This window comes from Nymphalis io, chromosome Z (genome assembly GCF_905147045.1).
Source record: "Nymphalis io chromosome Z, ilAglIoxx1.1, whole genome shotgun sequence".
Taxonomy (NCBI): domain Eukaryota; kingdom Metazoa; phylum Arthropoda; class Insecta; order Lepidoptera; family Nymphalidae; genus Nymphalis; species Nymphalis io.
In genome coordinates, this window is record NC_065918.1 from 9,628,688 (window position 1) to 9,645,706 (window position 17,019).

The 17,019-nt window shown below is 31.4% G+C and overlaps 3 protein-coding genes across 3 annotated transcripts in view; all 3 read left to right on the forward strand.

Annotated features, from left to right (window-relative positions):
* Positions 1-12,518, forward strand: part of LOC126780390 (LIM/homeobox protein Lhx2-like) — a 29,058-nt gene extending 16,540 nt beyond the window's left edge. Inside the window, exons 4-7 of the mRNA XM_050504854.1 lie at positions 655-891; positions 3,590-3,741; positions 11,188-11,423; positions 12,014-12,518. Coding sequence (XP_050360811.1) covers positions 655-891; positions 3,590-3,741; positions 11,188-11,423; positions 12,014-12,256 — 868 coding nt within the window. The 3' untranslated portion in view covers positions 12,257-12,518. The remainder of the gene's footprint in view (positions 1-654; positions 892-3,589; positions 3,742-11,187; positions 11,424-12,013) is intronic.
* The window catches only part of LOC126780389 (LETM1 domain-containing protein 1), a 174,497-nt gene that overhangs the window by 4,644 nt on the left and 152,834 nt on the right, over positions 1-17,019 (forward strand). The window lies entirely within an intron of this gene.
* LOC126780652 (otoferlin-like) overlaps positions 16,561-17,019 on the forward strand; it is a 33,450-nt gene continuing 32,991 nt past the window's right edge. Inside the window, exon 1 of the mRNA XM_050505276.1 lies at positions 16,561-16,587. Within this exon, the coding sequence (XP_050361233.1) occupies positions 16,561-16,587 (27 nt within the window). The remainder of the gene's footprint in view (positions 16,588-17,019) is intronic.

Genomic DNA, 17,019 nt, shown 5'->3' on the forward strand with positions numbered 1-17,019 from the left:
AGATTAATTAATTTAAATTAAATTAACAAGTCTTATGAGTATCTCAATTCTCAAAAGCAGCGTTCTAACGTCTGATCTTACTTCGATTTTTCATATAAAATGAGATGTAGTCAAGATTTTTGGATAGATAAAGAAATTTTGAACGTTGCTTAAAGCTCACTGAACTTCTCTAGGAAGAAAGAAAAAGGGATACAAAAATACTTATTAACAAAAATAACAGGTGTGTTGACGTCATAACTCGAGGGTTGTATGAATTTTGACACTAGAGAGTGCAACTTGACATGATTTGTCAAACATTCTTCCCCTTGTGGCTTGTTAGGCCCCTTCATAGTCGGCATATGGTATAATTGTCTTTACCGATACATTGAAAACCTTTACATAATTTGTGAAAAATATGTCAATCATTTGATGTACCACATAGCATTAAAACTATTTCAATACTATCTATATCATTGTGTTTGAACAATCTGCGTTAAAAGATTAAACATTAAAGTCAATATTTCATACAGCTCATTACAAAAGTACCAGGTATAATAAGTATATCCAGGTATTGATGTTAAAATTTAAAAGTATTATCATTAAGAACTGTCTTTTTATAAAATGATTGCACTAAATATCTCTAAGCTCTCTAAACAAAGTCAGACTTTGTTGCAGACTTTTTTGCGTGAAGCGGTGTGCGCGATGCGGTAATGGTATCACCGCGAACGAACTCGTAATGAGGGCGCGTGACATGGTCTTCCATCTTACCTGCTTCACGTGCATCGCCTGTGGTTCGTTGCTTTCAAAGGGTGACGTCTTCGGTATGAGAAATGGCCTGATATACTGCAGGCCGCATTACGATAGCGCCTGTATGGACGAATACTGTGAAGACGAGATGACAAGCGTTTACAGGTAAGAAATGACGGATCTTATTTTTTGTTATGTTTAGTAAGCCTTAGAATTGAACCTTAATTAATCTAATCTTATATTCTGAAATTTAATATTTTAATTCAAATTTTATTAATAAATAAATCACTGGCAATGTTAAACGCCACAAACCACGAGATCCAAGATGATATGTCTGTTTTATTTTGACAAAGTATTTTATTTAAATAAAAATTAAGTGCCAGTGTAAAATGGGAGGTAAGGAGTAAATGAACATTATTTTTTTATTTAATTGTGTTAGTACTTTGAATTCCAAAGTTACAGATGGTAATATATATATAATATGTTCGTATAGTGTAACGTAATAAATACGAAAGTCGACTGTACTCTTAGTTATAAGTAGTTTATAAGTCGATATCGAGATTGATATCGAGATGGCCTAGTGGTTAGAACACGTGAATCTTAACCGACGATCGTGGGTTCAAACCCGGGCAAGCACCACTGAATTTTCATGTGCTTAATTTGTGATTATAATTCATCTCGTGCTTGGCGGTGAAGGAAAACATCGTGAGGAAACCTGCATGTGTCTAATTTCATTGAAATTATGCCACATGTGTATTCTACCAACCCGCATTGGAGCAGCGTGGTGGAATAAGCTCCAAACCTTCTCCTCAAAAGGGAGAGGAGGCCTTAGCCCAGCAGTGGGACATTAACAGGCTGTTACTAGTTTATAAGTACTAAAACTGATATATTTAAAAAAAATAAGAGTAGTGTTCCACTTGTTCTATATTCACGTGAAGACCTTAAAATCCATATAAAGACCGTTTGTCATCAATTTTGATTGCTGATTCTTACATTACAGGCTCTATAAGTAAGTGTTTTTAGTACAATTAATTAATTGAAAAAATTATAATAAAATTTAAAAAAAATACTATATGATTTCTGTACAAAAAGTAATGATATCCCATCAAAACATAAGAATGTTTTGTAGGTACTTAATAATAATTCGTATATGAAAACTAGCCTAGTCAGACCTTAGGCTTCAATATATTATCCGAAGTTATAAGAAGAAATGATATTTGAAGTTGTTATAAAATATTTTATGTTGTTATAAATAAATTTCAGGACTGACCATTGAACTTTAGATCTCACTTCTTTTGTCGTTGAAGTTAATAACCAAGGCATATATCATAATATTAAGCTTGTCTCTCATTTCACATTTATGTTTTTGATAGGATAAATAAAAAAACAAAAAATTTTATCAAAATGTATACAGATCACAATTACAAAATAATAAAAAGAGAACTACTCATGATCGCGTGGAATAGGGACATGAATACTAGTAGCATTTTCCAATGAATCGCAATTCAAATAATCTGATTAAAGAAAATAAGTCTCATATCAGCAGTGGAGTGAACAAGACATGAGTCTTTTTTAGATATTATTTTTATGTATTATTTCAAAACTGAAATGTTTTGATCGCGAACACTGGAAAAAGAAATGAATATTTTCGCTGTTTTGTCGCATAAAGATTTATCTTTGTGTCTCTTGAATATGTAAACGCAAGACCCATACAAAAACATGCTTTAGCGTTTTCATAAAATAGTAAAGAGTGGAAGCAGGGAAGCCTAGACGATCTCTTTGTACAAGAGAGACCGAGTAATACGAAACAGTTCCTTTCTAAACGAACATACTCGTGAATGTTCAAAGCGAAGCGGCGTTCCTGGCAAAAAACTCCCGTAGCAAAACGTTAACTTTAACTAAAAGTGTTACGAGTAAGTTACGAGTATATAACTCCTGCAAGTATCTTCAAAATGTACACTGTGATAACTTTTAAGTTTGATTTATCGATTTGAATTCATCGAATTTCGGTAAATCTCCTGAACCGACTGGGCTTATATGGGAATGTGAACGATACTAACAACGTACTTTTAAAATGATACATACCAACTCTAAATAGTTTTTTTTATTTAAGCTTTAGTTACATAAGTAGGTATTTGTTCTATAGTAAAAAATACAATAATGAGCGCATGACATTAACAACAATTACCGTATTAAGGGCATTACGTCCAGCGCCGTGGTCGAAGTATTAATTATTGTCATTAGGTAATCAATAGAGGCGTCAGTTTATATTTACTTTAAATGATATTATTGAACTTACTTATATAGTTAATTGTCTTTCATTCTATATGGAGTTATATTTTGTATGTTTAAATCAACTATGATTAAAAGCTATTTGAATTATATTTAAATTTATTTATATTATACTACTTAACTTAATAATATCTATAAAAAGTTATAGATATACCTAATTATAATAGTTTGTGTATGTAAATAAGTATATTATACCCATACCCATATATATACCCATGTGTAGATGATAAAGGAAGAAGAAAATACATTTTCAATAATAAAGAAAAGGTATTGCAATTTCTTTTATTGAATAAATAGGTATGCCCAATTGTCCATAGGGCCACTTAGTAGTAAGTGGTCACTACTGACCATAGATATTGGCTACTTTGACTTACATCGCCAATGCGCCACCAACCTTGCGAACTAAGATGTTACGTCCCTGTAGTTATACTGACTTACTCAACCTTCAAACCGGAACACAACAATACTATGTTTTGCTGTTTCGCGGTAGAATGTTTGATGATTGGGTGGCACTTCTGCAGTCCTGCTTGTAAAAAGCCTTACCTCCAAGTAATTTTACTTTTGTTATTAGATGTCAAGATTTACACAGTGAGGGAGATTCGCCTAATCAATATTACACTGGAGGGCCGAGTCAAAAGGGTCGACCCAGAAAGAGAAAAGTACCTCAGGGTTCGCCAGAAGACATGCAAGTCCAGACCATGAGGATGGCTAGCACAGCATTAGGTAAGCGAATAACAATATCAACTTTTTTTTCGTCCTCGATGTAACGCAGCTCCATGCGAATTTAACTTCACAAGGCGAATTTGATTTAAACTGATGTTAGTTAATGTAATTAAAAATTGTCAGCCTCTTAATTATTTTTCTCATCCGACTTGGAAAGCGCTTTTAAAAGGCCATTTACTTTCTCTCACTTCGCTTCATCGCAAAAGAATGCCTTCACCCACCCGCTTCCCTTTGAATTATTTCACTGTGATGTTTCGCTAGCGACTTATAAGGACGACTTTACTGAGTATTGGACCCAAGTTATATTGTAAACTATTTTCTACGACGAAGAACGGTGGCATTGAAATTTTAGCGGAATGGGAGAATATAAGTTACCTATTTCATCCAAAACGACGGTCGCTTAAAATTTAGCAAAAACCTCTGGAGGAAAGCACGAGGACGGGTTCTCCGCGCGAGCGTCCCAGATGTCAATTCATCCCAACTCGGCCGTAATCACAACTAATGAATAGACGACGCGCTCTTAAAACTGTTTTTGTCTCCTTTTCGCGCACGGTAGCTTCGTAAGTTGGAGTAGGAAAAATGTGGTTGGATACATTGGACCCGTGGCTGAGGTCGGCCGTCTGGATTATTCTTTATGGCGTCGAAATGCGAGGCACTCATTGAGGTGAATTCAGGTTGTGTGACTTCTCGACCCGATTAATCATGGCGCTAGTCTGAATGGACTACGGAATGACACTTCGTTATTTTTCTCGTCGAACACACAAAGTTTAGACATAGGTATCGATAGTTTATATTTACTGCGGTCAAAAAGTTTGCTAGCGATAAATGAGGCATCGAAACTTCGGCGAACTTTTCACATTGCAACGTCTCCGCGCTGTAGAATTTATTTTTAAATTTTTATTTTTTTAAAGTTGCAACATTAAGCATAAAATAACTGTAATAATATTTAAATATATTTTAGGGACGGGTTTGATTTTAAGACTGTTCAATCACCTCTCGAAATTTTATTTCATTTAAATACGTTAAGGCATTTAAAGCACCTTAAAAAATAAAAATTATTTTAAGTATCCAGTATTGACTAAATCATACGTAATAGCTTAGATAATATCCATCCGATAAAGATTTATCTGTTAAAGATTATATGCTTGTTTTTATTATACATCACTTCTGGTTATCAATTAGTGTTTTCCCGCCAAGTAATTCGCCATGTTGGCAAACAGTCCCACTAGAGACGCGCGCGTGACATCGATAATGGGAACTAAGGACTCTTGAAAATGTTACGTGCCTTATCGATAATCGAAATATTGATCATTGAAAAGTCACTCATCCGATGTTCACTTGATCCCTAATCTCGAAACTGGATTAAAAAAAATACGATCATTATTATTTTGACTTGTTTTTTTTTTAAGAAGCACATGTAAATAATACAGAGGAATTAAATGACAATTATGTGGTTAATATTTTAATAAAATCTCATTTATCTTTTAAGGAAGTCATATTCTCATATTTATGTAGGCCTCAACAAATTTTAAGAATATCTTTATGTAAATTAATTTACAAATATTTTTTTAAATAAAAAAACAACTATGAGTCGTTTTTAAACCCAAATTAAACAAACTTCTTATTGTCTTTCAATACAAAGTTTGAACTACGACACTACGTATATATTCGACAAACTGTTTAAGGTAAATTTAAATTAAATTTTTAATTAATAAATTTCTTTCAATTAAAAAAAACGGCATCGCGTGGAGCGACGTTCTGTTGCTTATCTAAAACCCAATCGTGAACAAAACTGAGCATGCGTTAAAATGAAAATTTAAAGGAATTTGAATTTTAATTTTTCATTGATAAACTTGATTTTTGATTATCTGGTCTTCACTTCTAGTTATCGTACAGTGAGGCGAGCGGCACTTAGTAATGTCAATGCTAGTGGTTTTTTTTTATATTAGAAAACATAAATAAGCATTTTAATGTGTTCGCTTGAAACATTTGCTTCGAGATGTTGGTTGATGATAAACTAAGTATGGTTTATCGTAAATGAACATATTGGCAAGTAATTTATGTCTAATGGCCATAACTCATTAATATTCAAAGAAAGTTTTTAAAAGCCGTTAGCTCTTTATGCAATGTAAGGAATTCGATATAAAATACGTAATAATTAATTTAAGTCAATAAACAATTATCATCCACAAATATGTTATTCCTACCTACTACCTACCGAGTACTTACTCCTTGAGCTGAGTCAATATATTATTTATCGTTTAAAATATAGTAACAATAAATATTAAAACACATTTAAATAACAACGTAACATTAGACAAATGTGTATCCCTGATAAATTCAATAAAAACAAACTTTACATACAACACTAAACGCATTAATCATGGTAATACGATCGTCCAAGAGGTTAATTAAAAATTAATGGTCAAGTTAAAAAGCCGCCAAAACAATCCCTTAAATAAAAACAAACTTATTATAGTAAACAAAGGCATCACTTATATTATACTGACTTCAAAAGCGAATCGTTTATATATTGCCCTAAATGTTCCCAAACTATCACCTGTCGTAGAAAAAGCCGCGTTAGGCGCCCCCGATACTTAATTTTGATTTGAGATTAGCGCTCTTACGGTGTTGTTATTACTCACAATTTAATAAATTTTTAGCACTGTGATAGTATTTTATTGCTTAATGATAAAAAAAAAACTTCTTTAGATAAATTTAAAATCGCTTATATTCCGTTATGACAGTATATTAATATCGATTAAAAATAAAACCCTAATCATAAGTTATGATTTGAAAATCATATGATCAACGGATTTCTTACTAATCGCTTATTTAACATTCCTTCCGTAATCATTTAAGTAAGTTTATGAAGTAAGTTTATGAAAAATGTCACACGGACGAGATGTCAGTACTCGACACCTACGACTACTTATTTATTACTCAATGCAGGCTACTAACAATTTTATTGGTAAGATGTAGTCAGATAGTTGGTACGAGATAAGCGGCATTCCGACCAAACGATGGATTTACTATCAACGGTGGCAAAAAGCACGGACAGAATGAAATTTCAGTCTCTCAAATAAACGTGAGTACGTTTTCTTTATTTTATAACAACTAACGGCCTTGCTGAGAAGCTGTTGATTAGAACTGAGTTCGCTCTTTCTGTTACTATTGATTTGACATTCGAAAAAAGAAGTCAGTTTTTTAAATTAATTATCCGCTAAATAAGTATAAGTAATAACATATTCATTCAATAAAACTAGTTTTCAGTACCATATATATATATTTAGACAAACAAAAGAGAAAAGGTACTGTTTTGCCTTTGGATATTTAATATGTATAAGGTAGTTTCTTTATTTGAATAAGACTTATTGACTTATGTATTTTTCTTGCTCCAGAATAGAAGTTGCGAAGGCCTTAAGATATTTAAATTGTTTTATATATATCATAACACTAGATGATATACCCAGTATTGAATCACTTAGCTTTCGTTTCACATCACTATCGTTTTACAAGGTCTACCAAAATTTTATTATTGTATGTGTCGTAAGTGAAAGAATTAAGCGACTTCAAATAAACTTAATAAACAATATAATATATTCGCTATGACAATTCCCGTTAAGCTTTGAATATAACATAACCCACTTTTATATATATACGTACGATACACGTATGAACGACTAACTTTCGACGTGCTATTTATAAAAATATATATACATATTTTGTTTTGAATGTTTCAGTTATTTGATAGTTCTTGTTGTAATTCCGTCTCACTTAGTAACTTTTAAAATACACATATTAACATACTGAGAATTGTAAACCATTAAATAATTGTTTTATTTCTTGTACCATATACCGCGGCGCCTATCTTTGCAATAAAACACGTATTCCCGTATGGCTCCTTTATTTTTTTTATAACCAATCGTTAATATCGAAGCCTTTACGACCGCGATGCTTTATTACCGGGTTTTCAAGAGAAAAAAGAACGGTTTGAAGTAAAGTCGGTAACATGTTAATTCTGTCAATAAAATTTCGACAGTTAACGCTGAGAGCTGCTTGAGATAGCAAGATGTAAGATCTCTTTCCACTTACATTCACATCGGCGACGTTTTATTTTAATGATCAAAAATATGTATGTGTATTTAATGCGTCACGTATTTATGAGTCGTTGAATTGAGTTCAATTTCAGAGTTTGAATTTATTGTCGATTGATTTTTTTTATTTTATTTGCTTAGTTATAAAATATATGAAGCGTTGGAATTTTTTTGAAACGTGTCAATTGCTTTATAATTCAATCATTGAAGTTAGAAATTGATATTAAATAATACTCTGAAATTTTATTCAATAAAAAAATCTATTATAAATGAAAACAGCGATAGTTATCTCTAATAAAATAAACCATATCTTGTCATATAAATATAAAAATGTGAGAGCAAACTTAACGGAAATATTTCTTTTAAGCTGTCTTTCAAACAGGGCCGTAAATTAACTAAACAAGTTTTGTAATATTTAATTATAAATAATTAGCTCTTCTTGCACCGGCGCGCATAACCGCAACCACCCAAGTGTTTGGGGCGAGAAATTAATAAATTAAAAGCCACTGGGGTTTTCTAACCGACATCTATAACGCTATCATATTGATCAAAACTACCCATTATCTTAGCATTTATCATTATGTGTTATTTGCTTGGACAGCCATGTAACTGTCGAATATTTCATTAGCATATTTTATTTTTTCTTGTTATAATATTTTCTTTGTTGTTTTCATTAAATCCCATTGAATGTTTCGTTAATAAATTTATAGGGCGTATTATTTATTTTTTATAAATTAAAAGGATTTGCCTTCAATTAGACAAACAACACGGCTTTTTTTTTTAAATATTTTATACAGCTTTTTTTTATACTCCTCGAGAGGGTGCCATATTGAATTCAATGTAACGTATGTGAGGTATTAACCGGATGTCAATCAAGACATGACAATCTCATTTGTCAAATTATGATAGGTAGTTTAGAATACGCACACGGGAATAGATGAACTTACTCATATAGCCTGCTGTAATGATAACACTGATCATAGCTTCGTCGTAGTCGGATAAGAAATCATAAACAAAAATATACCCATTCGTTTCAATACTGGTTAATATTATGATTATTATAAGAAAAATCTAAGTGTAATTTTAGAGGTTATCTAGACATTCTGGGAGTAAAAAAATAAGAATTCAATGCAATTTACCCCGACCGCAAGCGGAACTATAATCAGTAGCACCATCAGCCCGTGGTATCCCTGTCACCGATGGTAGAAAAACTTTAGGATGTGGCTTAGACTACCGGAGATAAGATGTATTAAAGATTTTTTGCTTGCAGGTTTCTAATTTTTGATGTCGAATTTGCGGTGAACGGTTTGCAGAAATTATAAGGGCTAGCCAGCATTGCAATATTAAACGCTTCGTTTTTTTTAATTGTAATCATATTATACATGTAAACGCACTTGATTTAGGATTTTGCTTCGAATGTAAGAATCGTGCGGTGTGAATTTGCAGTACGTTTGCCTAAGAACAGGAGACTTTTAGGCGCATAAGCTTAATTCTTCTTGAAAGTCAAAACATTTGATTATTCAAAATAATAAAATAAAATATAATAAAGTAAATTAAAAAAAAATCAATTCATGAAATTATTAATCATATTCTTGATATTTGTTAAATACATGTTAGAAATCTATACTGATAAATGAGGAGACGTAATTTTTTTTGTAATCCGTAAATAAAAGAAACTATTCTTAATCAATACATAAATCTTATACCTAAAGATGGGGCGCGTCTCGAGGGTTCTATTTCGAAGAAAAATAAAAATTTAAATATTATATTGTAAGTAGCTGCGCTAAGCAGTTATTGAGAATATTGACGAGACAAGCTTGAATTTCTATAACAAAATCGAAGTTAATAATGATGAGAAATTGTAATGGCTGTTTGAGGTAAGTTTATTGAAATTGTTCTAAGTATTTTACAAAGTGTAAGGACGATCAATAAGTTGAACAATATCACTTTCGGGTAAAATAGATTCGTAGAAAGAAAAAAAAAATACGGACAAAGAACATTTTTAATAATTTACACGTATTTTATATAAGTTACAATTCTGACTACGCTTTTGTAGCTCTGTAGGTTGTATCATTTTTTAATATGCTTTTTGGTTTTTTGTTCACATGCAAATGCGATTTATATATGGCGAATTAATTTAATGAATTGTAATAATGTAAAAGGTACTACTTATAAACGTTGATTAGCGGCTATTTAGCTCAACACTGATTTCGCTCTTTCTGTCATTATCGATTTGACATTCGAAATAACAATACACAGCATTGTTTATATAATCACCCGATAAATAACGCTTATAAAAAAAGGGCGATAATGTCTAGTATTTTAAGTTATTTTTAAACAGTAAAGTATCAGCCAGTGAAAATTCCACTGGCTGCTTGTCTCCTCTGTTATTAAAGAAATTTGGAGCTAATTCCACGCTAATCCAATGCGTTAAGGTGGATATTTCCTGAGCACAAAATGAATGATTAACACAAATTAAGCATACGAAAACTTAGTGGCGCTTGTCTGGGCTTGAACGCGCAATCTTTTGTTGGAATCGTTATTCACGTGCTCCAATCCCTAGACCAGCTCGACTATTGAATCAATAATAATGTCCTCCAGACCGATTTCGGCCACGGTGGCAAATCTCAAGAGAGTGGCCAACTACGCAGGATATATTATAGTGCACAAGTGTGTGCGCAAACACAAGTGCACTCTCTATCATATATAGATATATATATATATATAATCGGATATATATAATCCGACGGGACGGCAATCCTACACGACTGGAAAGAGTTCAGGCGCAGGACCAACATTACTAAGCTGATATTAATTTTTATATATGTATCGGCTGGATCAGTTGAGACAACACGCAAATAGAGACATTAGGTAAATCATCAATTCAAACTTAATTAAAATTAATGGCGATCCCTCGATGACGTCCAACCACGATATATAGCTGTCCGTTTGACGTTTCGCCAGAGAGATATAACAATAAAAAGTCATAGCGGATACTCTCGTCTCTAATTCAATAGTCTCGCCGTCATATATTATCAACATTAGTAAAATTCGTTAACAGTCGTCATTCCTCCAAAAATAATTTCACTCAAACTTATTTTGTATTTAAATAAAACCTATTAGCTATTTCCATTATTCGACACAATGTTTATGCAAATGAAACAGTGATAAAAGTAATTAAATGGATTATCTACAATATTGCCGTATTCTGATTATTTATGTATACGCAAATACACGAACATTACTTAAAGTACCGATATATTAAAATAAATGATTTTCAAATTAATTTATGTTAATTAATAGTTTAATTATTCAGTTACTATTTTTATATAATATATTTTATTTTTAGAAATACTTCATCGCGGTGATCTGTCCTCGTCAATGGAATCACTTGCTTACGATTCCTCGGTAGCGTCGCCGGGCAGCGTCTCGAGTCACACTCAACGCACTAAGCGCATGCGTACAAGCTTCAAACACCACCAGCTACGCACGATGAAGTCTTACTTCGCAATAAATCAGAATCCGGATGCGAAGGATCTTAAGCAACTCGCCCATAAAACTGGCCTATCCAAGAGGGTATTACAAGTAAGTAAGCAGGGTTTTATTAACTGTTCTAGCATATGCATATTACTATCTTGTTTATTTTAAGGTTTATATTATTTAAAATAGTCATCGTCATTATCATCATCAATATCAAAGAATAGCCAACTGCACAGTACGTAGTTTAATGCACAAATGTGAGTGCAATCACCGGTATTCTTCTGTATTCACTAGCTCTCATTATCCAAAATAGAACGGCAATCTAAGAACGAAAATTATTAGACAAAAAACTTCACGTGATTTTCAATAAGCGACAGTGAAATACTGCAATTTTCCTAAAAGCAGTCTGCTTTTTGTATTGACAAAAAACACAAATTTTATTCATACGATCGCAAACGAATACAAAACCTCGGAACCTATAGCTTTATAACCAGACACGACCAACGAAGTTATTCACTGCATATTTATAATTATAATTGTTTATTAAAATACTGTAAAAATAATAATATGCAATTAAGTTAGAGTCAATAAAAATACCCAGATTCCGTTCTCTTGGAATTTAAATTATTCCTCTAAAAATAATTAATTGTAAAATTATAAATTATTTTAAAATAATTATATTTACGTCTTAATAGGTTTGGTTTCAAAATGCTCGTGCAAAATGGCGTCGTAATATGATGAGACAAGAATCAAATCAACATGGACCGATGACGCCCAATGGAAATTCTGCACATACCTCGAACGGAAGCCTGGTCGGCAGTGCTGTTGCTCCACCGAATGTAGGACCAGGAGCCCTGATAATGTCTGAAGCATTGCAACCGATGGAGGATATCAGGGTACATACTCCACATCCTATGAGCTTCAGCGAGATGTATTGACAGTCAAAATAAAAGTCAACGTGAATGTGGTTCAGAACGCCTGATTCTTTTATATAGCATCCGTAACAGCCTGTGAATGTCCCACTGCTGGGCTAATATTTTCCTAAATCCGGAATTATTATGACCGGATGACGGAATTACCTTGTTGATTTTCGCACTGCGGACTAGTCCTTAACAGAAAATATCCATAAGTGATATATTTTTTCTATCCTATAAATACGAATGAACTTTTATTTAAAAGTATCAATATATTTTATGCTTATTTCCCTACGTTCTAGTTTTTTATAAATCTCATTAGCTTTTTTATAAAAAGCAAATTTTGGTACCTAATCTTTTTATTGAAAATTAATAAATTAGGTACCCTACAATGACAGCTGTTAAAATATTATTAATTTCGTGGATTACTTAATAAAATATCGTAACAGATTCCATTATTATTTACTGTAATGTGTAATTTTGATGTTGAGAAATATTATATATTAACAGTATGATTTTACTGTAAGGGTACGATAACATACACCTAATATCTATGAATATATCGTATTATATCTGCCAAGATTTTTGTAAGTAAAGTGATACTAGTCAAAGATTAGTTTTTAGTGTTTGAATAATCTTATAAATAGGATTACTGCTATATAAACATATTTATCTGATCTATATTATAACATATGGGCTAATCATGTTTTATGAAGAGATATACAATTCTTCTTCTTCTTAAGAACGAAATACACTTCCACGAATAGGCGAATGCTCAGTCGATGTTGTATTGATATAGCTTGATCGCAATGTGACCATTTTGTTCGCTGTCTGAATACGTATTAACAATTAGCTATTCTAATATTATAAACGCGAAAGTAACTCTGTCTGTTACGCTTTCACGGCTAAACCACTTAACCGATTTTGATGAAATTTGGTATCAAGCAAGCTTTTTCCCTCTAACACGTGTGAAGCAGCGAAATAAAACTAGTTTTTAATAGAGTCCAATTTTCGTATAATAATAATAAATTATTAATTTGACATACAAATATTAGTCTCATCGTGTCGTGGTCGCTTTCATTGTGGTTTTGTTGTAGACGTGTGCATGTGATCCTATTATGGACACATTCATTAATATTTTAACTTCATAATAATGTAATTTGTATAGTTTTAATGCGACTATTCGGGCAGTACTAGGCACTGAATTGTACTTTTTGAACCGAGCATAATATAAGAACTATTTAGGTAAATGTTTATGAGTGTGCTACGTACATATATAAGGACCATATCATTTTGTTTAGAAGAAAAGTAATAAGTTACTGATTTATTAATAGGAATTAGTTGTTAATACATCTTTTATATAACACTTATTAAAAAGGTAACATGAATATATAAAATTGTTTAGTTATTTTTTGTTACATAAATTTTCAATAACCGTTATTTTATTAAAATGTTTTAATTTTACTGTTATATTTTTATTATTTATTAATTAAATTATCATAGTATATAAAATTAGAATTGTAATACTTACATTTCAATTTTTTTAGTAAGCATATTGTTTATCTTGTAATGTATAAATTGCCAAATTATAAATACCTACCGCCTCACTAATATACTTTGTATAGTGTTGGTAACGTTCACAAGCAGCTTTGTCTACTTTTTCGAATGTCAAATTGCTGATGACAAAAAGAGTTAAATAGTATTTTATTAGTCACCACATATACTATTTTATTAGTGAGGTTACTTATTTGGGTGAAAATTATTTTGGGATTACGGTTTATTATTTATATATGTATATACATTTGTTAATATATACAAGGTCACAAAGGATTTGAATTACGATTTAGCAATAGTTTTATTTCGTACTTTTTACGGCCAGTGACAAAAGTCGTTTAATATATGTTCAAGGTATATAATATACATACGTACATAGGTGATCGTTTACCTATTTTGTATTAGTAAATTTTAGACATTAAGACATGTATGTAGTAATATCATGTGTACTTATACTTTAAAAGTATTATATTGAAATTAATAACAAAATGTTGATTTTATTTTAAATCCCACTAAGTTTTCTTACGTTTCCATTCATAATCTTTAAAATTATCCATTAGTTTGCTGTTGCATGAAAAGCAACTATTAAGCTATCAATTAAAAATAATTAACACAGTACGCAGAAATAGCTTAATTCAGGTATATGCACCAATGAATTTTCATGTGCTTAATTTGTGTTTTATCTTGTGCTCGGTGGTGAAGGAAAAACTCGTGAGTAAGCCTGCATGTGTCTGGTAAAACTCTGCCACATGAGTATCAAACAATAACAGAGGTACAACAATAATAGCCCAACAGTGGGATATCTACAAACTATTAGGTATTTTAACTCAAGCAATTAACGTATCGAAAAAACCTATTCAATTATTGTGTCGCGTGCAATTCTTATAATATAATGCTATTTCACTAATTCAATTCCTGCTGCCGACAATCATTTATTTTTTACTCAACAGTAGCTAAGGAATTCATTAAAATATTGACGTTCCGTTATAAATCTAGTTAAGATATTTTAACAAGATGGAATAGCCCGCGATTTTTGTGAATTTCGTGCCGTGTGACCCTGCGTATGGCTCGATAAATCTTTGAATATTTTGTCAATATAGGTGGCATCTGATATTTTAAAGCTATCGACTTCATACGCGTAGAGGTATTTTAATGATGTTTAATAATGATTCAGTTGAAGATAGAAGTCTAAGCCAGCGGCCCCGAACACTTTATAATACTTAGATTAAATTGTTTCTAAGAGTAAGAGTTACGGATTTACAAGTTAATGTTGTTCTCTAGATAATTACAATAACAAGCTCGGTATATTTTCAGTGAAATGAAAATATTACTGTCTAAGTTCTCATTTAATAAAATAAATTTAAAAAGTGTTTATTACACAAAGAATATTAGATTTATCGTTGATATTTTTGAAACTATTACTATAATATCTGTCAAGTCGTCGTCATACGACATGCGAAATTCTTTGTTTGTAAATTTATAATAGCATATATATAGGTCGATTGGCAAATGAGCCATCTGGCCATATACGAATTTATGGCATTATAAGTAATATTAACCTGTATTATAAAATGTAACAAATACAATTATTTCTACAAAATAAATAATTATAGACATATTTTTTATTTCTTACGAATGAAAATAAATATACAAAATTCGAAACTGTAAATACAACCTTAAAAAGATCTCGTCCCAAAATACAACGTCAAAACTCGTCAAATCCTTATTGTCATTCACCGCAATCAACCTGTCTCCAATGACGTTTTAAAAGAAACTCAAACTCGTCTTGCCTTCTGATTTATTTATAACGCAAAGTGTACACCGTTTCGACGCATTGATTCATTAAAAAATATATAAAATCATGCGCTCGAAGTCGCCAGAGAAGCGTGGAAGGCAAAAAGTAGTCCGGGCGCCGACATACAGAATTGAAAACGAGTACAATCCGGAAGCTATGCCTCAGTATTTTCAGGTTATGTGTACCGCGATTCTTATAAATTATTTATTAAGCACCCTTATTGGTAGGAGCGCGCGTTTGTCTTTTTGCTCAAAATACAATGGATGTTCGTCGTTGTTGTTTGGACCAGTGGAGTCGATGTAAATTATAGTGCATGGGGATTTAATTGAATGTCTTTCATATGAGACATTTTAAGGTTTGTAAGGCAGCTTAATGGTGTTTGCGGTTATTCTACTTTTTAAAGGAAAAAGTTTGAAATATAATATTGGATCTCTCTAAAGCTATTTGAATTATTACTATGTATCTGAGTTATAAAACTGGTGCGATATAATATTGATCGTGAATTAAGTACCGTTAGTATTTCTATACTTTGGTGTGACCTTCGTTAATTATTTTTAATTCTTTCTTTTACTTATTATTATTGGAGAATAATCTGTAATTTTTAATATAAAGGTTAACAAAAAAAAACTTAACACATACTTTGTTGCTAGTAACAGAATAAATTAATCTAAATATTTTAGCTTTTACAACTTTAAAGATAAGATAAGATCAGTATTATTAAATTTGTCATTTCTAATTGTATGTTTATTTTATTTGAATAAAACTAAAACAATTATGAATATTTCAATGTAATTTCATGTATGTAACAAACGTAATATTAATAATTTTATCGTAAGATATAACAAAATATTATCTTTCACAGATTGCGGTTAATATTTTGAAAGTAACCAATCTTTTTTGGGTCAATCCTCATTCGTCTAACGCGTTTGTTGCTATAGTAATTGGTAAAATTAAGTATAAAAAGAATATTGGGAGGAATATGAAAAGAATTTTTAACAGAGAAGAAGTAAGTAAAGCAAAAAATTCAGATCATTTAAATGTTTAAGTCACAGGTGTAAAAAGCGGTGACGATTATGGTATATTTCATTTAGACTTCCTTAGTGATAATATTCTACAAAATATGCAGTGTTTTCATAACTCGCAGTGCCGCACTGTTTTATTAATGTTATAATTGAATATTACAAAATTATTCTTAGTAGCTTAAAATATAAATAGTGTCTGACCTTAGCCTTATCACCGTTCGCATTAAACTCGAACTCCAATGCAGGACTGATCAGGGACAACAATGTTGAATACCAATTATAAGTCAATCTAATTTATTTTGAAAGCGCAACTACACGAGTTTTTTAACGTTTTTTCCACTAGAGGCTGCTTTCCGAAAGGGTGTTAGAGTGAAAATAGTGACAATTCAAAACGCTATATTGTAAAGCTTAATTGA